At 46.5% G+C, this 23,231-nt stretch overlaps 1 protein-coding gene across 3 annotated transcripts in view; it reads left to right on the top strand.

Annotated features, from left to right (window-relative positions):
- The window catches only part of SCAF8 (SR-related CTD associated factor 8), a 2,093,867-nt gene that overhangs the window by 607,631 nt on the left and 1,463,005 nt on the right, over window positions 1-23,231 (top strand). For all 3 annotated transcript variants that reach the window (XR_011268119.1, XM_069607748.1, XM_069607747.1), the window contains exon 10: window positions 15,558-15,672. Coding sequence is in view for 2 of the 3 variants with exons in the window: in XM_069607748.1 (XP_069463849.1) it covers window positions 15,558-15,672 (115 nt within the window). In the remaining variant the exon portion in view is untranslated. The remainder of the gene's footprint in view (window positions 1-15,557; window positions 15,673-23,231) is intronic.

Below are 23,231 nucleotides of genomic sequence, written 5' to 3'. Positions count from 1 at the left end.
CGACGTCTGATGCTGGGAACATGCATCTTGGGGTTGAGCAGCCTTTTCTACGCTATCTGGACAACAAAATCCTGTTCCGCCCTTCATGTAACTGCCGTGCTCAGACATGGCTGCCGCATACAGTCTCGCTCCTGCCTGCTTCCGCTCCACTCATCTATGTGGATCCGGCCGCTGGTGAGCACTCCTGGCAACTAGCCTCCTTGCGCTCATGGGGGTATGCCCCTCATGAGCAGCTCTGCCTGTTCCAGCGGTAAAAACTTTAGCTGAAGATGAGTTTTTCAGGAAGTTTCAGATGCTCATGCATTCTGACCCCATGAAGGCGTATTTTAAACGTTTTTTCAGGGAAATGTACCCTGAACCGCCATTGCCACCTCTTGCCCCGGCTGTTCCTGTGCAGGTCCCGGTGGTGCCACTTCCTCCACCGCTTCCTAGTGGTCCCTCTCCACAGCTCCCGACTCTTCCTTCCGCTGTCACCTATTGAGAAGACACCGGCAGAGATAGACACCACCTTAAAACCTGAGGCGGTATGCGTCGTGGACCAGTCTTCTTTTCCCACTTCGTTGGACGTGCCTCAAGCTGATCAGGATGGCGATGAGCAGCTATGCTCTGTTAGAGCATTCCATGACCAGGTACTGGATACGATGGCCCTCCTTGATAATCCAGTTCCTCCACAGCAAGGGATGCTTTCTGGAGCCTTTACCCTGTCACCTCAGGAGTGCACCGGCCTGTTCCTCCAAATGGATGTCTTGGCTGAGTCCTGTAAGGTTTGGGATAAACGCCATACCGTGCTACACCTCAACAAGAGGATTGACACTCGGTACAAGCTTCACGCCTCTAAGGAGATGGCCTTCTCAGCTTGTCCGCTCCCTTCCTCAATGGTGGTGGCAGCAACCACCCTCCAGTCCAAACCGGCCTCTGCATCTTCTACGGCAGCAACTCAGATTCTTTCCAAAGAGAATAAGCTTTTGGACGCATTGGCCAAGAAAGTCTTTGCCAATTCAGCGCTACAACTTCATCAAGCTATCATACTGGCAGCAGCCAATCTGAGGCTCTGGAAGGAGCTGGCTGATTTCCAGGAGTGTATTTCTGTGGATAGGCTAAACTACTTTAAAGCCGGTTTGACGGACGCCAAAAGGTTGGCACAAGATCTACTGGAAGCTGCGGCACACCACGTAGATACCGCTGATCGAGGCCTTATGGTCGGGGTTGTCCTCTCCCGCCAGGCGTGGCTCCACACAAGAATTCTCAATGGAAGTGCAAGACAAAGTTCTAGACCTCCATTTTGATGGCAAAGAATTGTTCCATTATTCTACAGACGAGGAACTCACAAAGATGAATGCAAATACCCAAGCCGCCAAGTCTTTATCGGTCCTGGCGAAAGCTCCGGCCACTTATGCACAGAGATCAGGGTCCCATACTCGGTCCTTCTCTGGATTCGGGGGGTTTCGGAATCGCTGTGCGCTCGTACTGAAGCTCCGGTTGGCGGGGCCCCGTCGAAAGCAACAATGGCAAGGTGGTCAGTTTTTCTCTCGCCTATCTGCCTCCTCGCCAGGGACAGGTAGTCTCCCTGCCGACAAGCCATCCAAATGATGTATCTGGTCGGTCGCACGAGGCTTCGGTTGGAGGATGAATCTCATCTGGAGGTGTGGCAGAACATCACTGAAAAGCGGTGGGTTTTTGCCCATCGGGCGGGCTTTCTCCTTGGGATTCCAGTTCCGTGTGCTCCCCTTTTGGTCTCGGCACACCAGTGACCCGCTGTGGGGCCCTCAGAGTGGTCTGCTGAAACCGGATTTTCTTACGTGGTTTTCCGTTTGGGGCTAAAGTTGAGCGCATTTCTTCTGTGGCTCTGCATACCAGGGTTCGCCCTGAGGCTTCCGCATCTGGAGCTAACTGTACCGAGTCTTGGCTCGAGACCCCCTTTGAGGTGGCGATATGAACCAGGGTTAAACCTGAGGTTCCCCTTCTTGGGGCTAAATCGGACACCAACCGAATAGAGGGTCCCTCATTGAGGGTCTTTGCTGTAAGTTATATGCCTCAGCCTTCCCACGCACACAGCCGTAGTGATACCAGTTCTGTTGAGAGGCAAAAGAAGGCGGTCACGCATTGCAGTTCTTCCAGTATCTGCTGAGGATCCTCCAGTAGAGGCTAATTCTGGGGCAGTCCCTAACGTGTCGAGTTAACACCCTAGACCTGCCAGTACCGGCTCTGCCGAGGTTCCTGGTTTCAAGGCTAACATGGCACGCAAGGCACCTGACTCCTCTGAGACTATTGCCTCATTTGATCCTGTGACGCATTTCGCCCCAGGTGTTGACAAAATGGCCCAGCCTCCGCGGACCACAGCAGTCTTTTTTACTACCTCACTTACAGAAAGTGTAGTTTGTGTTCGTACGGACAATTTGGTTGCAATGTTTTACATCAACAAGTAGGGTGGCACCAAGTCTCCCCTCCTTGTGGATCTTGCCATCCAAATTTGGGACTGGGCCATCTAGCACAAGGTTTGGCTCCAGGCTGTATACATCCTGGGTCACATCAATGTGGCTGCAGATTCACTCAGTCGCCAGTCAGCATCAGTTACGAGTGGGAGATGAACAGCAATGTCCTCTCCAACATTTTCCATCTGGGACACTCCAGAGCTGGATCTCTTTGCAACTTGAAACAAGAAGCTGCCTCTTAATGCGTCCAGGGACGTGCTCGGAGTGTCCTCCCTGGGGGACGCCCTCGAGATCTCGTGGGACATTAAAGCTTATGCTTCATTGCCTCTTATCCATCGGTCGATCTACAAGCTCAAGAGCACATCGACTCCACTTTCCTGTTCAAGGCTCCTTGGTGGCCAGCCAGATTCTGGTTTTCGGAACTACATCATCTGTCGATACTCTTCCCCCCCCCCTTCTCCTCCGCTTCGTCAGATTGCCGCAGATTCCCAACCTGTTTCACCAGAGCCTTCAACAGATGTGGCACCCCTCCCCATAATCGTTCAGCTTGGCAGCCTGGTGCCTGAGTTCTGATTGCTAACACAGTTCGATCTGTCCAAGGACAATGTGCGCATTATCAAGCAGCCAGGAAGCCTTCTACGAGGGCTCAGTACCGGAGCAAACGGCTCAGGTTTTGCCATTGGCGTTAAGATAAACAGCTCTATCCCAGGCAGGCTTCGGTCAACACTGTTCTATTTTTTGTCTCATCTGGCCGTTTCTGGCATCCATGTTCTGTTATGCTCTTGCGGCCTACCTGTCCACGGACAGCTGTTCCTTTTCATTGACTAATCCAGGCATCAAAAGGCATTTTGCAGGTCTCTTCATCTCTTCCCGCCGGGTCGTTGTGCCATAATCCATTTGAACCCATGGCCACTACCTATCTTAAGTACCTTTCTTGGATGGTTGCCTTCTGATCATAATAACATCGGTGAGGCGGGTAAATGAGCTCCAAACTTTTTCAGTGGAATATCCGTTCCTCACTTTACACAGGGTTAGGGTTGTGCTCCGCCCTCATCCTCCTTTCGTGCCTAAGGTGATTGCCCATTTTCATTTGAACCAGTTGGTCTCCTTACCTGTCTTCTTTCCTAACATTGCATCTGGTGCCAATAGAGTTTACACAACTGGGACGTGAGACGAGCCCTGGAGTTTTACCTCAAGAGAACGAGTAAACTCAGAAGCTCCTCATAACTCTTTCTCAGATTCGGAGATCTGAAGGGGAAACCAGCTTCCAAAGCAACTATCCCCCGCTGGATTGCCTCATATTTTTCAGAAGCCTAAAGCATTCAAGGTCTTCATCCATCGAAGAGCATCCATGCACATCTAGTCTATGGCAAAGCGACTGCTGTTACCTTCCAAAAGTATGTCCCTTGGGAGTCAATCGCCAAGGTGGTTTTGTGGGCCTCCCCATTGGCTTTACCTGAGCTCCAGGGCTGATGCCCAATTCGGCCAGGCTGTTCTTAAGAACTTATTCCTGTAAAGGGGTTTTTCCATTCACCCATATTACCTATGGTGTGTACTTGGGAACCTACCACAAGTATGGAGGAAAGGGGGGGACAGGACGTAGGAGTATAACCAGGTTACTCACTGTTAGGCAAGATTGTATGCAGTACCCTTTGGGTGCACTACAACAACCCTGAAGACATGGCAATAGGAACCCAACCTTTGGTATAAGTCTGTACTACACTGGTTGGTAGCGTGGTGAAAAGCCAGGCTTCTCTCAAGAGGGGTCAATGTGAGCTTTAGGGTTGTTGCACAGAGATTCACAGTGACTAGTATTCAAATAAACACTTACACACAAGGTTTCTTAAATAAACAATTATTAATTTATCAGTCGGAATAAGCCGCCTTCAGCAGGGAACAATATAAAAGCAACACACATCCACTTCAAAACTACACATGCTTATTTTTAAAATCAGTAAAGACCCTTATGGGATGGCCCACAGTCTCACCCTACACCTTCAGGTTACTTCAATAACTAGGGTGCTGGAGACATAAATATATTACTGTTTGCATTTAGAATACTCTTAGAACTTGGTCAAAAGGAAAAGATTATTAGAAGAAAGAAGAGACCACAAATATTCTTAAGCAGGCAATTCAGTATAGCGGGCTAAGCCAAAGTCTTATATGGGCTAAAGCACTTAAGGTAGGTAAGTAGAAAGTATTTGCACAATGTTTTAGAAGTCTTTGAAGAAAATAAGAATCAATGTAGGGCCACAAGCTATTTAGGCTTGTGAGTAGTAGAAGATGCTAGCAACTCTACAATGTGAGGTACGTTCTCTCTGATTTTACAGTACCTTTGTTTTGAAGAAAAAGTGCAGGAGATGACTTCTGTTCCTGTGCAGATCTCACTGTTCCTGAGCCTCAGTCGTGGGGACAAGAGACAGGACGTCTGACTCCTCCTGCTCTGCAATGGGACGGTCATTGCTCGCAACCGACAATCTTTCCAACAAGTGGCACCTTTCAGCTCCTCTGGACTACTGCAAATAGCAACACTGCGGTTTATAGCTGTCGAGATGGACTTTCCTTGCTTCTGGGGTCCCGCACTCTGTCGAGGGGGCTCAGGCCCGGTCAGTCCTGCTTCCTGGGAGTCCGGACAATCTTCCTGGAGCTCTTGGTCAACTAAAAAGCAACGCACACAATCTGGTGTTCCTCTCCCCGTCTATTCGGTTTCCAGCACCAACTCTGTGGAAATTCAACCAGCTCCGAGAAGGATGTCCATGTGGCTTACTTTGGAGTTGATTGGTCCCACCAACTCAAGGGGAGAAATGGTCCTTGCGGGGGCTTCTCTGTCGATACGAATTTGGAGTTTCAGCACCACAGCAGGGCTTCACCGGGCAAATCAACGGTCCTGGAGTTGCAGCAGGGGTCCTCTTCAAGTTCTTCTTTGGTTCCTTCGTCCAGTGGTCTACTCTGCTTTCCAAGCCAAAAGCCTTGCCTTTTAGTCAGTTCTCTCCCATTCATTCCAGCCTAGCTCTGTCGCCCAGCAGGGTGGCCGTCCTTGCCGGACAGTCAGCCGGCCAATCACCACAGTGCATTTGAGTCTCCTAGGAGACTAAGCACAGGGAGTTTCGGGCACCTCCCTCACTTCCTGCCTACCCCAGACACCCTAGAGCCAGAGGCAGGCTTCACTTATGAATCCCACCAAAGGCTAAGTGAACAATAGGACTAAACCTGGTTTGGCATGCAGAGTAAATCTCAAGAAGGACTTTTCCACAAAGAAATGGCGAAAAAAGATTGGGGCCTTTTTGACAAAAATGGCACCCTTGGGTGCTTAACTGCAGCTGCGAACGCAGCCCGCGGTAAATGCACACCACGGTAGTTAAAACGAAACCACTGCCACCAGCCATTCAGCGCGGAAAGGGTAACATAAAAAATGTTCCATGAGAAGCTAGACAAGGGAGATACTAGGTAACCCCTCCAACACCCTATTGTAAGATAGTGTGTGCTGGGTCTAGAAAGTTACAATGATAAGTAAAGTCAATTTCACTTTACTGCTTTGGGAAACAGTAGTTCAGAAGGTATTTAAACCTTTGGGAAATCTGAAAGACTTCCCTGTGCCACTGCACGGAAGGTGCTGTGTGACACAATGTAAAAGATGATTCCTATGGAGTTTGTCAGACTCCATAACCAAAAGAAACCGTGTTCAAAATAACGTTAACAATACATGTGTGGGGAAAAAGGGTCTCGTTCTCTCCAGGTTAAAAAAATCAATTCCTCAAAATCCAGCAAAGATGCTTGGGGTCTCTAAGGTGAGGTAATTTTCACCTTCAGTCCTGAAGCCTGCCAAAGACATAGAAACAAAGGGACCAAACCTAGTTTGTCGGGCAGAGACAAACTCTAGAAGGACCTTTCCAAAACTAAATGGCGAAAAAAGACCGGGACCTGTTTAAACAAAGGGCGGGGGTTAAGGCGCCATCTTGAAAAACATGGCTCCCGTGATTTCGGGAAAAATCATGATAGTTTGTTGTAAAACCACTGCCAGTCGCCATTTCAATAGGAAATGGTAACATTTGACTGCTACATGAGTTCCTAGACACGGGGGATACTAGGTAACCCCTCCAGCACTCTATAGGAAGATAGTGTGGGCTGGGTCTAGGAATTTAAAGACTAGTGAAGTCAATTCAACTTTACATTCTCTTGGAAACTGTTTATCCCAGAGAAGGTATTTAAACCTTGGGAGAGCCTAAAAAGGCTTCCCTGTGTCACTGCACGGAGGATGCTGTGTGACACAGATAAAAAAGATGCCTATGGAGTAGTCTAAAATTCCATAACCAAAAAAAATAAACACAGAAAACAGATTAAAAAAGTTGAGTCCCAAAAATCAGCAAAAGAGCTAGGGGTCTCTAAGGTAGAGAGGAATTGGCACATTTTGAGAATTCTCCCCAACACTGATCATTGACTTTGTTTTGGTTTGAACTGTCCCTCATAGGTGGTGCATGTGTTTATCATGTATTGCTGGGAAAGGTCTACTCTAGACTTCATTGGGAGATTGAAAAGTATTCACATGCTCTGAGAACCTGGTAACCTTTTTCATTCCCTAACCTTTTCCTTTTCCACAACCTCAGTATTGAAGTAAGTGTAGAAATGTGATATCAATGTCCAGTGTCCTAACAATTGAAGTCACCTCAGGGTGTAGGAAATGTGTGTGACATCCCAAAAGGGTATCTACTTGATTATCTTACATCCGAGGAAGTGTTCTGAAGTGTATTTTTATTGTTGCATATTGCCCTTTCTAAAGAAGGCTTATTTAAAACCAACCGTTAAATAATAATTTTACTTGAAAACCTTGAGTATACAAGTTATTTGATTACTTGTCATTGTTAATTTCTGTTGCATCTCTTCAGCTCACATTTACCCCTATGGAAGATAAGTCTGGCTGCTCAGTCACTCTACCAACTTGTATAGTACAGGCCTAATAGGTGGGTTACCTATTACCAAGAGGCCAAGGCTGGTGTAGTCTCCCACAGGGTTACTACTTACAATCTTGGCTAACAAGCAGGCTTCACCGGGCAGTTCAACGGTCTAGGAGGATGCAGCAAAATTTGTCCACGGTTTAATCGTCAGGGTGTCCTTCCTTCGGTCGACAGTCTTCAATCCAAGAAGCCTCGCCTTTTAAGCAGGGTTCTCCCATTCATGCACAGCCAACTGTCACTCACACAGCAGGGTGGTTGTCCTGTAATGACAGCCAGCCAATCAGGACTGGATGCATTCAGGTAGCCATGCAGACAAAGGGGCTTTTCAGGCACCTCCCTGTCTTCCTTCCCTTCCAGATACACTGGAGCCAGAGGCAGTGTTAGGCGAGATTGTATGCAGTACCTTCTGTGAGACTGCACCAGCCTTTTCTTCTTGGCAATAGTTAACCCAACCTTTGGTATAAGCATGTACTACACAAGTTGGTAGAGTGACTGAGCAGCCAGGCTTATCTCAAGAGGGGTCAATGTGAGCTGTAGGGTTGTAACAGATTCACAGTGACAAGTATTCAAATAAACACTTACACTGAAGGTTTCTTGATTAAACAATTATTTAACAGTCAGTTGAATAGGCCTTCTTTAGAACGGAGCAAATATATGTAACGCAAAAAATATACCCCAGAATACACCCTCTGTTTCTTGAAATCGGTATATACCCATTCGGGGTGGCACACAGACAGTTTGTACACCCGGAGGTGACTTAAATAACTAGGACACTGTCGACATTAATATATCACTTGTACATTTAGAGCAATACTGAGCTTGATGTCAAAAGGAAAAGATGCAGGAATAAAACAATGGTTAACACATTTTCTTAAGCAGGTAAGTACTGTTGAACCCCCAATGCAAAGTAGATTAACCCTTTCGCAGCTACACAAGTTATGGAATGTGACTTTTGTTGAGGAAAAGCTAAAGCACAAAGTTAGAGGATAGAAGATTCGTTCAGCACGCCAGAACAGCCAATGTTAATTGAGCAAAGTCTAGGGGAGCTGAAGCACTTCTTGAAGGTAAGGAATAAGTCTTGGACAATGTTTTAGAAGTCTTTGTAGAAAATGAAATCATTGTTGGGCCACAAGCTGGGAAGCTTGTTAGGTGCAACGCTGCAAGCAACTCTGCCAGAGCAACCAAGACAAATCTCAACTGAGAGCTAGCAAGACTACACAAGAGGTAAGTACCCCTTAGTTTACAGTACCTTAGGTCTGAAGAAATATGTTCCAGCTGGCTTCTGTTCCAGTTGTAGCATGGCAGATCCTGTTGTTCCTGGGCCTCAGTCACGTGGACATGAGGGAGGATGTCTGGGGACTCCTGCACTACGGTTTGAAGGTTGGTGGCAGCAATGGGCAAACTTCAGATCAACGGCACTTCGCTTTTTTCTCGCGAATAGCACCACCGCGGTTCCCGGATACCTTATGGACTTTCCTCACATCTGGGGTCCAGCACTCCGTTGAGGTGGCTCAGGCTTGATCAGTCCTGCTTCATGGGAGTTCGGAGGATCTTCCTGGAGCTCGGGTCCGACTTAGACGACACACTGGATGCTGGTGTAATTCTCACTGACAATCAGTTCCTGCATCAGCAATGGAAATGCAGCCAGCTCCAATAGGATTTCCAGATGAGTTTTTCTTTGGGTCGATTGGTCCCACCAACCCAAGCGGAGAAGTCGTCCTTTGCAAGGCTTCTCTAGTCGAGGCAAATTCAGAGCTTCAGCACTGCAGCAGAGCTTCACCGGGCAAACCAAAGGTCCAGGAGTTGCAGCAGGCGTCTCTTCCAAGTTGTTTTTTTGATTCCTTCGTCCAGTGGTTGCCTCTGCCTTCCAAGCACAAAGGATCTCGCCTTTTATGCAGGTTTCTCCCATTAATTTGCAGCCTAGCTGTCCAGGGTGGCTGTCCTCGAGCCAATCACCGTTGGGTGCATTCCTGTTACCAAGGGGATTAAGCCCAGGGACTTTTGGGCACCTCCCTCACTTCCTGGCCCTGCGAGACACGCTGGAGCCAGAGGCGGGCTTCACTGGTGAGTCCCGCCAAAGTTAAAACGAACAAAGTTTTAAAACAGTTTTTCTGAAGTCTAACTAAGGGCTTAGTAAAACCATCCAACTGATGCAGTACAAGACTCCACTCTTAGTATAAGACTGTACCACCTGAGTTCATGGTAGCGTAGACCGAGCAGCCAGGCTTATCTTTAGAGGGAGAGAGGGCTGTAGAATCAGTACACATGAAATTGTAATACAACTGATCCAAACAAACACTGAAACACTTTGTATTATAAAAATAAAGGTTTTATTTAAATACAGGTAGGCCTAGATAAATCTAGGGGTAAGTACTAGCACTTTATATGAAATCACAATATAAAAACACAACACTGTACTTGAAGGTACACAGACAAAACTATAAACCGGAATTGGAAATGCCTAATGGTAGTTCTAGGGAAGTCAAAACCTTTACATACACATTCGGTATAAGTCATAGCCATTCTTGGGGCGTAAAAAATAATCGTTACTTTTACAATTACATTCAGTAATGCAAGGGCAGTAGACCCTTCCAGTTTAATGATTCTCAGTACAAATTGCATAATCAGTCAGCTGGTCAATATACTTTTGGTGAATAGTGGAACACTTACTGTAGGTGCATTAAAAAGCTAGAACTACTTTTGTCATAACAGTTATACTAGGTGAGTAAAACCTAAGGATGTAATATACAATTACAGGTGCTTTTGTAATCAGGGAACCCCAGATTGAGGTAAGCAGTAACTCGTGTAACTTATTTTTGGATGGCACACAGCTAAGTCAAGGTAAGTAAAACCCACCTACTTTAACCTCACAATGAAGGGGAAAATAAAACCCAATGTCACCCTTTTTTGAATGACTCAGTTATTCTAGGTAGGCAACAACCTAATGTAGACTTATACTGGACAGGCTAGCAGCAAGCCAGGGGAAGCCAGACCCAGTTGGGGGAACACTCGTAAAATTATCCTCAAAGGACTAATCTGGTGATACTAACACTTTACTTTTGGGAAGAGGTACAACCTAATCACAGGAGAGTAAAATACCTTCACATCTACTTTCTATTAGACTAGCAAAACGGTTGCTAAGGAAGAAAAGATGTTAACCATACTTAAGATTAGTGCATCACACATTCAAGATCAGTAAAAACTTTTGTAACTGTTCACTCTTAGAATTAGTTACCAACCGGCTCTTTACAAGTAAGTAACTTTTAAACACTTATTTTCTTTTCTAGGCAAAAGGCCCAATCCTCTCAGTCTTTCCCTTATTCTTAGACGAGTTCTCAGTGGCAGAAAGGCGTCACTAGGACTAGTGACCAACAGGCAGTGTCAGAATAGGTTCTTTAGTAGCAAAAGTCGCACTTCCTTAGGAAAACTGGGCAAACAGGGGAGTAATTTACTTCTGAGTTAGAAGATGGTCCGGGGGCTTCACAGAAGACACCCTAGCAGGATTCTAGCAGTGGGACTAGGTGCACTGGATGAGAGGCTTCCCCATCACGAAAACCACCCACAGCTACACAGAAATCCTAACTGGCTTAAGGTAAGTACATACCCAAGCCAACACAGTACCTCAGCATTAAAGAAGATTTTGCAGCAGAAGGACTTCAGGGTCTGCAGCCAAATACCTGGTCAGTGGATTCCTTGTCGTGCTGACTGAAAACAAGACCTCAAACAAGACTTTGCAGCAGGAATCGATGAAGACGGCTCTAGGCACGGTTTCCCTCCCTCGTGGCTGAAAGCTGTTCCGTGGATTTGGTGTCTTTTCAAGAAGCACAGAAGAAGACAGAAAATCGCAGTTGAATACTCGTTAAAAATGTCCACCGCTCTGTTGAGGGAACTATTCGGTCTCGAATCATGTCTCTGTGGGCATCCTGGTGGATCTCCAAAGTTTCAGCGAGATTTGGAAGACCGTGCACCGCACGATGCTTGAGGTCCCAGGGTATTGGGGTATTGCAACAACACAAGGTCGCAGCAACGCGTGGGATGGCTCAAAATGCAGGTGGTCTTGAGTCTAGTGGTTCTCACCAAGTCCTGGGTCGGGGTCTTCGTTTCCGGAGTCCCCAGGTCGATTGGAAGGAAGGGCTACAGCAGGCTCCAGTTACACAGCAGTCTTTCTGGTCACTGGAAATCGTCTCTGCCGCTTTTCCTTCGCAATCCTCTTCAGTTGAAGTTCCAGTGGTCGACATATCTTCAGCTTCCAGGTTCGCAGTATTTATCAGGAACTACAGCACAACCTCTACCTTCTCTCACTGCATTTTACAAGATTGGGCGGTCTGGTTGTCCAACTAGGACAGCCAGCCCACCCCCCACTGGGATTTGTCCCCATTCAAGCAAGGCGTATGACAAATGGCTGGGAAGTTTTGCACTCCTCCCTCACTTCCTGCTCTCACAGACTGGAGCCTGGGCGGGGAGTCCAGGGGGACTCCCGCCAAAGACAAAAATCACACACAGGAATTTGCCGCCCTGGATGTCAGGGGAAGGAACAAGAAACGACACACTAAAATGGCAAAAAAAGAAGACTGGGGGGGGGGGGGCATTTTGGTAAAAATGGACACACTTCGGGTCCCTTTACTGCAGCTATGAACATAGCCCGCCGTAAAGGTGCACCACATTAATACAAGGTATCACTGCCACCAGCCATTGAAGGTAAGCTTGTCACTGTAACAGAATTGTTAGTTTTAATGTGAAAGGGGATACATTCTATCTCCCCAAAATATAAGAGATCGAAAGATCCTTTCTACACTTGGGAACTGTTGTTTACTCAAGGTTAGCACAAGAAAGTTAAAAGGGGAGACTCTAGGGCAACCCAGCACCAACAGGCACTTATTTCCAATAAGTTGTTAAAGAGGATAACTTTAAAAAGACACTATGGAGAGTTTTAGAAATGACAGCCATAAAAAGAGTTAAAGATTATGTGCGAGTGGAAAAAGGTTGCCACTCACTGAGGTATTATGGAAAAATATCCCACTAGTAAATCCAAATGTTCTGGGGTTGACCCAGGTCAGGAAGATTTACCAGTTCTGTGCAGATCTTACCTAACAGAAAGGGACCAACCCTGATTTGGTGCGCAGAGTAAATCTGAAGAATTACCTTTCCAACAAGAAATGGCTAAAAAGACTGGGTCAATATTGACAAAATGGGCACCCATGGGTTCTTTACTGCAGCTGCAATTGCACCACGTGGTAGAGAGACACACTGGAAAAAGTAAACTATTGCCACGAGCCATTAATTTTAGAAAGGGTAATACAAAAATGTTAAATGAGAAACTAGACAAAGGGATACTAAGTAACCCCCCCAGCCCCCTATTGTAAGGTAGGGTGTGCTGGGTCTAGAAAGTTTACAAAATGTAAGTAAAGTCAATTTCACTTCACTGATCTTGGAAACTAGTTTCACCAAGAGAAGGTATTTAAAGCTTTGGGAAATCTGGAAGACTTCCATGTGCCGCTGCACTGAAGGTGCTTTGTGACACACTCTAAAAAGATGGTGCATATGGAGTTTGTCAGACTCCAAAGTCACAAGAGAAACAGAGTTCAAATTAAACAAAAATGCATGAGAGTGGGGGGAAAAGGTCTCACTGTCTCCAGGATAAAAAATATAAAGTCCTAAAGTCCAGCAAAAGATCTGGGGGTCTCTAAGGTGGAAGGGAATTGGCACATTTCTGAGAATTCTCCCTAACAGGCGGGTTTCAGCACTGAAGCCCGCCAAAGACCAAACGAACAAAGGGGTCAAACCTGGTTTGGGGCGCAGAGTAAAACCCAAGAAAGACCTCGCAAACATAAAATGGCGGAAAATGACTAAGGTCATTTTAATAAAATGATCACCCATGGGGTAGAAAAGCACAATGGTAGGAAAATGTAACCACTGCCACCAGTCTCGGCAGGATAGCTCAGGGGCAACGTGCTCGCCTTGGAAGCAAGACAGAGCACCACAGGTTCGATCCCTAGGTCCACGCTTGGAAACCTCTGGGTATTAAATGCGTTGTAAATATCCTATCCTATCATATCATATTTAAAGTAGTGAGGGTTAACATACATTTTTTTTAAATGAGTAAGTAGGAAAAGGGGCTACCAAGTAACCCGCTAGCACTCATAAGTTGGGGTGTGCTGTTCCTACAAAGAAAAAATGTAAGTAAAGCCAATGTCACTTTACTATTCTTGGACTGTAGTTCACCCAAGAAAAGGTATTTAAACGTTATCAGAAATCTAGAGGATTTCTCAGTGACACTGCACTGAGGGTGCTGTGTCACCATACAAAAAGTAGATGCCTTTGGAGTTTGTCAGACTCCAAAAACAAAGGAAACTCATCAGATCAAAACGCACACGGGAGTGAGAAAAAAGAGCTGTTCTCTAAGGTTGAAGGGAATGAGCACAGAAATGCGAATTCTCCCTAACAGGCTAGTGTAAAACATTCTGTTCTCCCCCAGACCTCCCAATATCTTAAAGGGAAGGTAAGTAAATAGTTATAACACCAACAGTCCGCAGCAATTTCAGCCTTAACTTGCAAAGTCCATCGTTAACTTGTATGGGGCTTTGTGCTCAAAGGTTCACAACGTTTTCAATAGCTTTAGGGCGTAGGATAATGTTAGGAGGGTCCTGTGGATGCGAGGAGGGTTCCAAAAATCAGAAGATGATGTATTCTAGTGAATAAGACTGTCCCCAGCTTTCGGCTGGCTTTTGGCAACGAGTATTGCTAAGGCCAAACAGTTGTAAAAGTTAGCAAACTTTTAAAGGGTGGAGATGATGGAGCATGCAAGTATCTCTACAACCTATCGCCCACACTGTTTTTTTTTTGTCTAGACTTGGCAGACCGTTGGAGGGTCGCCTGAGGTCGGTTTTACCGCCTTTGGGTCCAGTCAAAGAATTCCTGGAGCTATGGGTGCAAGAAGTTGTGGTCGGGTACTGGAGCTTGGTACAACCCCTTCTCAACAAACAATGCAGCAGACACTGGTGCAGGACTCTTCAGGACGGTCAACCAGATTCCGAGAACGTCTGTTTCAGGGATGGTCATCTTTGCAGCTAGGGACACGAATGTCGCTGTCAGTCCTCTATCTTGCGCCCTGTCGATTCTAGGACGTGCTTTTGCAGGACACGCCGAAGACTCGTTGAATTTTGGACTGACACTCATGACGTTGCTTCTATTGCGTGCCCCAATTTGCAGATGGTCAATCCACTGGATGGTGCAGGAACACGGAGGGCTCCAACTTGTTGCATTACCATAAGACTACAAGTATGGTTGTTCCCACCACTGCTACGGGATGGAGCACTGATGAAGGTCTTCCTAGATCACCAGGCAGTCAGGGATCCACCCGGACTGCAGCAAATGTTGATCACCAGGACTTCTGGGGATTGGTCCACTGGTCTTCCTAAGTCTTCATGGCTGTGCAGGATACTTGGCTCCTTGCAGGATCTCTGGGTAATTGCTGCACTACTAATCTTTTTATCCAAACCTCAGGTGAGCACCCACCCAGTAGAAGATCTGCCTTTCATACACCCCAGCAGGAGTCCAATCAGGGACCACTGTTGGCAATCTCATGCATACTCTCTAGACCTACAGAAACAGGTTTGTGGATCCGGATCAAACAGTCCAACCCACTTTCTGGCTTGCAACTCACATGGCCCTGCACTAGCCTGTGAAAAAGCTTGGTTTGCATTTTCCTGACCTGGCAGTGCGGGAGGAAAGCAAAGTGACAAGATGGCGAAGAAACAAAAGAAAGACCTTAGAACAATAGCTACAGTTAGTCGCAAAGCGTGTTAAGGCTGAAGAAAAAGACAGTAAAACGGGTCTAGTTAAGTGTTATGCTGCAATAAGTCGGGACAAAGTGCAAAAGCAAAAAGATTGGGAGGGGGGGGGGGGGGGTCCATGCGGAAAATAATGACAGTATGCACAGGTGAGAGGGATTTACTTGGAATTGTATGCCCCAGTCAGTGCTTCATTTGTTAAGAGATTCTAATAATCCAGTGCAAATACTAGATGCTGTCATACACATGTAATTCTAAAACCGTGCAAGTTAAAGATATACTATTGTAGCTAAATGTTTTTTTGCTTATCATGTAGGCAAGCAAAGAAAGGTTGGATTTGAAAAATACTGCTATTTATACCATACATTTTTTTTTCTTTTCAGGCCACTTGTGACTGAAACTCTAAACAGCTCACTATTTCAACAACTAGCAGAACATCTGCAGCAACAGAATCTAGAGCACTTACGGCAGCAACTAATGGAGCAACAGCCTCCACAGGTAAATGACACTATCTCCTAGTTACAAGATGACTTGACTGCAGCGTTTGTTCATGTATCCATAATACCAAGCCTAATCTCGCTGTTGTCTCCGTGCTGTAAAAAAAATCATTTTTCCATGACATGATTGCTAAGAAATTAGGAGCAGACGATCAGTGTCTACTTCTTATTGTGAATTATGTGTCATAAAAGTATTGATGTAATTGTTGTGGAACTCAATGCAAATATCAGTTTTGTCTTATTACTTATTAATTTTTTTAGATCAGTTTGGACTTTGTAATGTGTCGAGTAACACTACTTTTGGAAATTTGATTTTAGAAATTGTCTATTGAATTATATTTTGGTTAATAAATGTGATGCTTCTAACCTCCTTTTTCAAGAAATAGATCTACAGCTTTGGGTTGGATTTTGTTGTGCCCTTATTTGTACCCCAATCTGTATTGAGGTACCTTCCTTCTTTGCACTCTTTGCACTTATATTTGATCTGGTAGCACAGATCCAATAGGGAGCACCGTTAACTTTGAGCTAAATAATTCTTTCTTACTTCTTTTGGTAATTCAAGAGTGCACCTCTACAACCAATTCACTCTAGCACAAGCCGTTTGAGCCAATGGTGTCTGCGGACATCGGGCTGGTCACCATCAAGACGCCCTTGCTTGTGGGCCTCACTTTGGCTTGCAGAGTCAGCGAAATACAGGCACTAGTCACCTCGGAGCCCTATACTTCTTTTCTCAAGGATTAAGGTAGTCCTACGGACATAGCCAGCGTTCCGACCTATGGTACCTTCTGCTTTCCTTCTAAACGAGAAAATAGTGCTGCCTATGTTCATTGCCAAACATAAGAATGAGTATCAGATTGTTCTGCACTGTCTGGACATTAGGTGTGCGCTGAAATTCTACTTGGACAAGACCAAGGGCTTCCGCAAGTCGGACACACTGTCACCTTGGGCGGGTCAAAGCCTGGTTATTGGGCATCCTAGACCTCTATAGTACGATGGATGGTCTCGACCATCAAGGAAGCTTGAGGGGCAGCATAAGCTACTTCCAGCTAACGTACACGCCCATGCGGTCAGAGCCAAGGCCATAGCATTCCAGCGGCAGGTCCCGTGTCAAGACATAAGCAGGGCAGCCACCTGGGCCATCCCTTTGGCTTTCTGCAAGCATTACTGTTTGGATGCCGACTGTCATGATCCTAGCAAAGGAATACAGATCCCGTTTAGAAACGGTAGGGAGGCAAGGAACTTCATGTCAATCAGTGGGTCAGCAGTGGCTTCAAGCCTGGCGCAAAAGGCATTTGCCTCAATCTTAGCATTGCACCCATAGGCTCATTGCACTTACATTGCCTTCCCTACACTCAACACGGCAGCCGCTAAGTCACAGTTAAATCGCAGTGCATGCTACTCCTGTTGCAGAGGGAGCTACTTAAGCCCCGCCTCTGCTGGAGCACTCTCTTTGCATCTTCTCCGCTGACAGCGATCTCCTGACAGAAACTGTCAATAGAAGAAAACGAGTTCAAAGATATTAATTTCCACAGCAAATCAACATTATACCAATCGAATTGTAAAGACTTACCGAACCAAAGTTTTTTCCTCAGTCCGCTGTTATCTTCGTAGTCTGTGCATCTCCTGTCAGTTCTGTCGCAGCTGCAGCATTTCTTCTCTCAGCAGCCTTTCGGTCGCAGTGCCTTCTTTCAAAAGTTTTCCTCAGCAGCCTCTGCATTCGTCCGAAGGTATTTTCATCCACAGTTTCTCCGAAGACCTGCAAAACAAAGGTATTTAGTGAATGAATGAACTTGTAAAAGAAAGAAGTTGTTGCATAGCTTACCTGAAGTCTCAGCAAGGCTTTTTTTCGCTTATTTCTTACCGCACTTATCTCCAAAGGCAGCTATTACTCCGTTATCGATGAACTGACGTAATTTAATGTTTATGAGTATAGTTTCAGCCATACCGCAGCATCTGCCCCTCTTTAGGAACCTAGAACCTGCAAAAAATGAAGAGAATTTTAGTAAGAGAGCTCTCTCCAACGTAGGGACAACTCAGAACCTGATGAACTGTATATAATTATATTTTCACCAAAAGACATACCCAAGATACCTCTAGAAGAGGTTTGTACATCATTCAGTTGAGAATCTGCCGACACCATGGCCCCCTTCAGATTAAAAATTACCTACCCAACGCGCCCCTGTAGAATTCAGGATGGAGAGCTCCACAAAACATAAGCAGAGGTGAGTAGGGAGGTTTTATTCAAAGGTACACTACATCAGTTTGTTTGCGAATAGAGATTACAATAGTCGTTGTAATTGTTGTTTCCACAGAATCAGAGCCCAGATAATGGGTCCTCTTACTGAAAAGGCATTACGCTCCCGCGCAGACCTAAGGTAAGCGCTACACCGACTTGAGATCCGATGCAGCTTTTGGATAGGCGATCCTCAGAAACCTATTTGCTTAAGCAGGGTCTCCTCTCCACCCTAGGGCTACACTCAGTTGTAATCGCCCATGCAGTATGGAGGAAAGGGGACGGGACGTAAGAGTAATTATAAATTACTCACCATAGTCACTAACGTACTCTTAGTCCATGTCCCACCATCCCCCCCTAATAAAACTGATGTCATTAGGCAATGTTAAACTATTGTTGACGCGTCTATGGGGACTGAGGTGTGGCGCTGGAGGGCGGAGTCAGGGTAATGCATGCTCCCAGGGCCACACCCCTGCACGCCTCTAAATTGAAAGGGGAAGAAGTTTCTTTTCTGGTGAAAAAGGTTGTCTCCCATCCCTTGGAAGGGACGCTCTATGGAGGAAAGGTGACTGTTAGTCACTACGGTGAGTAACTTTAATTTATTTGAATAACTGTCACTGTATAATTTATTTGAATAACTGTCACTGTATAATTTATTTGAATAACTGTCACTGTGAAAATCTGTGTTACAACCTTACAGCTCACATTGACCCCTCTTGAGATTAGCCTGGCTGCTCAGTTACTCTACCAACTTGTGTGTACATGCTTATACCAAAGGTTGGGCTAACTATTGCCAAGAGGACAAGTCTCATGCAGTCTCCCACAGGGTACTGCATACAATCTTGCCTAACGTCGGCCAAGGGGATTTCCGAATGTCCCTGGATCTGGAGGACGCTTACTTCCACACCCCCATTCATGAGAAGCATTGGCAGTTCCTCCACTTCGTCGTACCGGGTAAGCTTTACCAATTCAAGGCCCTTCCCTTCGGCCTGATTTTGGTGCCCAAGGTGTTTACAAAGTGCCTGGCACCAGTGGTGGTCCATCTACTTCTGCAAGCGATACGTGTGTACCCGTACGTCGACGACGGACTCATCCGGGCCAAGTCAATGGAAATTGCTGTCGACCACACAGACGGGACCGTCCGGCTGCCGACGGATCTGGTATTCTCTGTGAATTATCCGAAGTCCTGTTTGATTCCATCGCAGGACGCTCGGTTCCTGGGGGCAGGCTCAACAGTCTCCTGCCTGGCGGCCCCCTCCAGAAGAAATGATCGCAGCCATTTTGGGCGAAGTACAACAGCTATTGGCTCTGAAGATTGCCACAGTGCGAGCCATCAAGTCATTGCTCGGCATGATGTTGTCATCCATCTACCTGATCAGGCTCAGCAGGTTGCGAATGCTACCCCTCCAGGAATTCCTGGACGCCTGGTGGATCCAGGTGTCCGGAAGCTTCATGGACAGGATTGTTCTCAACGAGGTGTTCCGTCAACATCACCAGGGGCACAGACTTCCAGAGCCCGCTGTACCAGGAGACTGTCACCACGGACGCTTCCCCGGAGGGCTGGGGAGTCCACACCAGACGTCTCCATGCCAGAGGCCTGTGGCTACCGGAGTAGAGGGATCACCACATCAATGTCCTGGAACTGCAAGCAGTTTTCTGGGCCATCAAGCCGTTCATTCCGTCCCTCAAGGGCAAAGTGGCGAGAGTCTTCATGGACAATACCACCATAATGTTCTACATAGGGAAGGAGGGGAGCAACAGATCCCAGCGCTCTCCAGAGAGGCATAGGACTTGTGGCACTGGGCCGTTGCCCAGGGGATGTTTCTCATTCGTTTTCACCTGGCGGAAGTCAAGAACATTGTTGCTGACTGACTCTCCGTAGGGAGCTGCGCTCTTGCCACGAGTGGGAGCTTCGGCAGAATCAAGTGGACAACCTCTACCTCAGGTGGGGCAGACCCCAGATCGATCTGTTTGCAACTGCAACAAACACCAAGTGCAAGAGGTCCACCAGCTGGTTCCATCAGCCGGGGAGCATGGGGGACGAGTTTTTTTTCCTGTGGGAAGGCCTGTTCCTGTAGTAGTTCCTGCCGTTTCCTCTACTACTACAAGTCATCAGTGAACTCAAACGGTGCAGGATGATCCTCGTCGCCCCGGCGTGGCCGAAGGCAAATTTGGTACCCGGACCATCTCACCCTGTCGCCGTCGCCTTCAGTCAAGCTGCCAGTGGTTTCGGATCTTCTCGCCAGAGAAGGAGGCGCAATCCTGCACCATGACCCAGGATCGCTGAACCTGAAGGCTTGGCTCCTGCAGCCTTACAGCCCGATGGGTACAAGTTACCGGCGGACTACAGGGAGGTCCTTGCCAGGGCCAGGGCATTGTCGACTCTTAAGTGTTACGAGCACAAATGAACGCAGTTCGTGAGTTGGTGCCGGTTGCAGAAGATCAATCCTCTGAGGGCCACGGCCCCTCAGATCCTTCCATATTTGTTTTTGTTGGCTAAGGCGGGGCTGGTGCACGCCTCCCTCAAAGTGCATCTGGTGGCTATCTCCCGCTACACCAGATCTCCGAGACGGTCTTCTCTTCGGTCACAGTCTAGTCAATGAGTTCCTCAAAGGACTGTTTCTATCTTTCCCTCCAGTGAAGGCGCATGCCCCGGCATGGGAACTCAACATGGTGCTGATGAGACTCATGGGGGGCCCCTTCAGCCTATGCATCAAACTCCTCTCAAATTCCTTTAGTGGAAGACACATTTTCTCGTGGCCATCATCCCTCCCTCCTGTCCCTCTGTGGCTCTTCGACATACTGCCACTTTACGTGCTTCCGAATCTGAAGATGGCTGCCAGAGGAGCAGTTTAGGAAGAGGGCAGTCATTGGCTAGGGGCAGTATGGCTCAGAGCTCAGTGGTTGGTTATTAGGAGAAGGACAGCCCAGAAATTAAACTGATTTTTTTCTTTACCTAGGATTCCCAGCCTGACGACAGGGAATATTCACGAGCATTTGAATACATGCCAGACCCATGCTGGAGAACAACAGTTACAGGTAAGTAACTTGTTCCTTTGTTTTACACCCTCCACACTGACTTGAAAGGTGGTGTTTTATGAATTACTTCTTTTTGGGATGATGGACACTCCCCCAGCCCCCTCCTTTCTATGTGGAAGTCAAGGAATTCAGACACAGTCAACCAGGTCTTTATGGGCTATACCAACTCTAACACACTGGTCATGAGTTATTATTTCGAATTCTAACAACCCTCATCCCGTGATTTTCTATGTGGGGATTAATTGATTTACTTCAATAAAATGTGCTAAGGATCTACACAGTTCTCGCCACGCCCCCCACACTTTAATGGAAAGGTTTACAGATGGCTGCTCCCAACACAAGGGAATTTCAACAGAGGGGTGGTTTTCTAATGGGGATATAATATTTAATAAATTGTGCGAAGGGCCCAGTTTCATCCCCCTCTACCCATTATTGGAAAGTGTTGGGGAGAATTCTCAAAATGTGGTAATTCCTCTTAGCTTAGAGACCCCAAGCTCTTTTGCTGAACTTTTGGACTCTGTACTTTTTAATTCTGTTTGTTTTCTGGGTTTTATTTTCTTTGATTATGGAATTTTAAAACCACTCCATAGGCATCATCTTTATTTGTGTCACACATCACCCTCAGTGCAGTGGCACAGGGATGTCTTTTAGACTTCCCAAAGGTTTAATACCTTCTCTGGGGTAAACTACTGTTTCCCAGAGAATGTAAAGTGAAATTGACTTTACTAGTCTTTCCAAATTTATAGACCCAGCACACACCATTTTACAATGGAGTGCTGGAGGGGTTACGTAGTATCCCCTGTGTCTAAATACTCATGTAGCATTCAAATGTTACCCTTTCCTATTGAAAAGGCGGGTGGCAGTAGTTTTACAACAAACTACCATGATTTTTTTCGGACTGCAAACAACGGTAGCTAAAAATCACAGGAGCCATGTTTTTCAAGGTGGCGCCTTAAGCCCCTTTGTTTAAACAGATCCCGGTCGTCGTTTTTCGGTGTTTCTTTTTGGAAAGGTCCTTCTAGTGTTTGTCTCTGCACGCCCCCTTCGTTCGTATGCCTTTGGCGGGCTTCAGGATTGAAGACCGCCTCTGGCGCCCGAGTGTCTGGGGTGGGCAGTAAGTAAGGGAGGTGCCCAAAACTCCCTGTGCTTAGTCTCCTACGAGACCCAAATGCACTCTGGCGTGATTGGCTGTCTGACTGTCCGGCAAGGACAGCCTCCCTGCTGGGTGAGTGGCAGCTAGGATGGAATGAAAGGGTGGGAACTGTTTAAAAGGCGAGTGTCTTGGACTGGAATCAGAGTCGACCACTGGAACAAAAGAACCGAAGAAGAGCTGGAAGGAGACGGCTGCTGCAACTCCTGGATCGTTGGTTTGCCTGGTGAAGCCCTGCTGTAGGTCTGACTTGCCAAGTTCATCTCGACAGAGAAGCCCCTTTAAGAACAACTTCTCTCTTTGAGTTGGTGGCACCAATCAACTCGTAAGCCACCTAGATACAATTCTCAAGGCTGGTTAGGATTAACCAGGCAGGGGATACCAACGTGTCCTTGAATCTACAGCTACTGGAACTGAAGTGACTCCTTTTTTGTTTGTTTTCTGACGATCCTGTGCAGTGCAGGAGTCCCCCGACGTCGTCCCTCTTGTCCCATGACCTGAGGCTCAGGAACCAATGACTTCAGCTGCATTTGTTTCTTCATACTAAGGTACTGTGCCAACCCTGATTGAGCAAACACCACTCTCGCGTTGAAAGTTCATGAAACCTTCCCAACTTGCAGGGCTAATCAGCTTGTGACCCAACATATGATTCTTTTTCACCAAAACTATTTCTGAGAACTTTTGCAAAGACTTTACCGTTTGATACCAGAACTGCTCTTTCCTATCCAGAACACTAGCCCATTGACTTTGGCCTAGGCCTATTGACTTGCATTGAACTCTTCTGGTGAACTGAAACTATTTGCACTGTCTAACAAATATATCTCATCTATTCTACTTCCCTTGCCCCTTTTGCTCACTTCTAAGTAACTGAACTGCATTTGCTCCTATTTCAGGGGAGCTCAAACTGTCTCAAAATCTAATTTTTTTGTATTGAAGTGTATTGGTACAAAATACTAAGTTTACTCCTTCTAGTTAAATGTTTTCTAAAGGATTGTGTAATAAATTAATAGGTGTTTCACCAAGAAACCTTGAGTAGAAGTGTCTACTTGAACCACTGTGATTGAAAGTCATCTGTGTAATGACTTGTACTGCTCACATTCACTCTTGAGATAAGCCTTGCTGCTCATCCTGCTACCAA

This window comes from Ambystoma mexicanum, chromosome 4q, assembly GCF_040938575.1.
Source record: "Ambystoma mexicanum isolate Mex_15411 chromosome 4q, UKY_AmexF1_1, whole genome shotgun sequence".
In the NCBI taxonomy this organism is placed as follows: domain Eukaryota; kingdom Metazoa; phylum Chordata; class Amphibia; order Caudata; family Ambystomatidae; genus Ambystoma; species Ambystoma mexicanum.
This window is presented reverse-complemented; position numbering and strand designations above follow the sequence as displayed.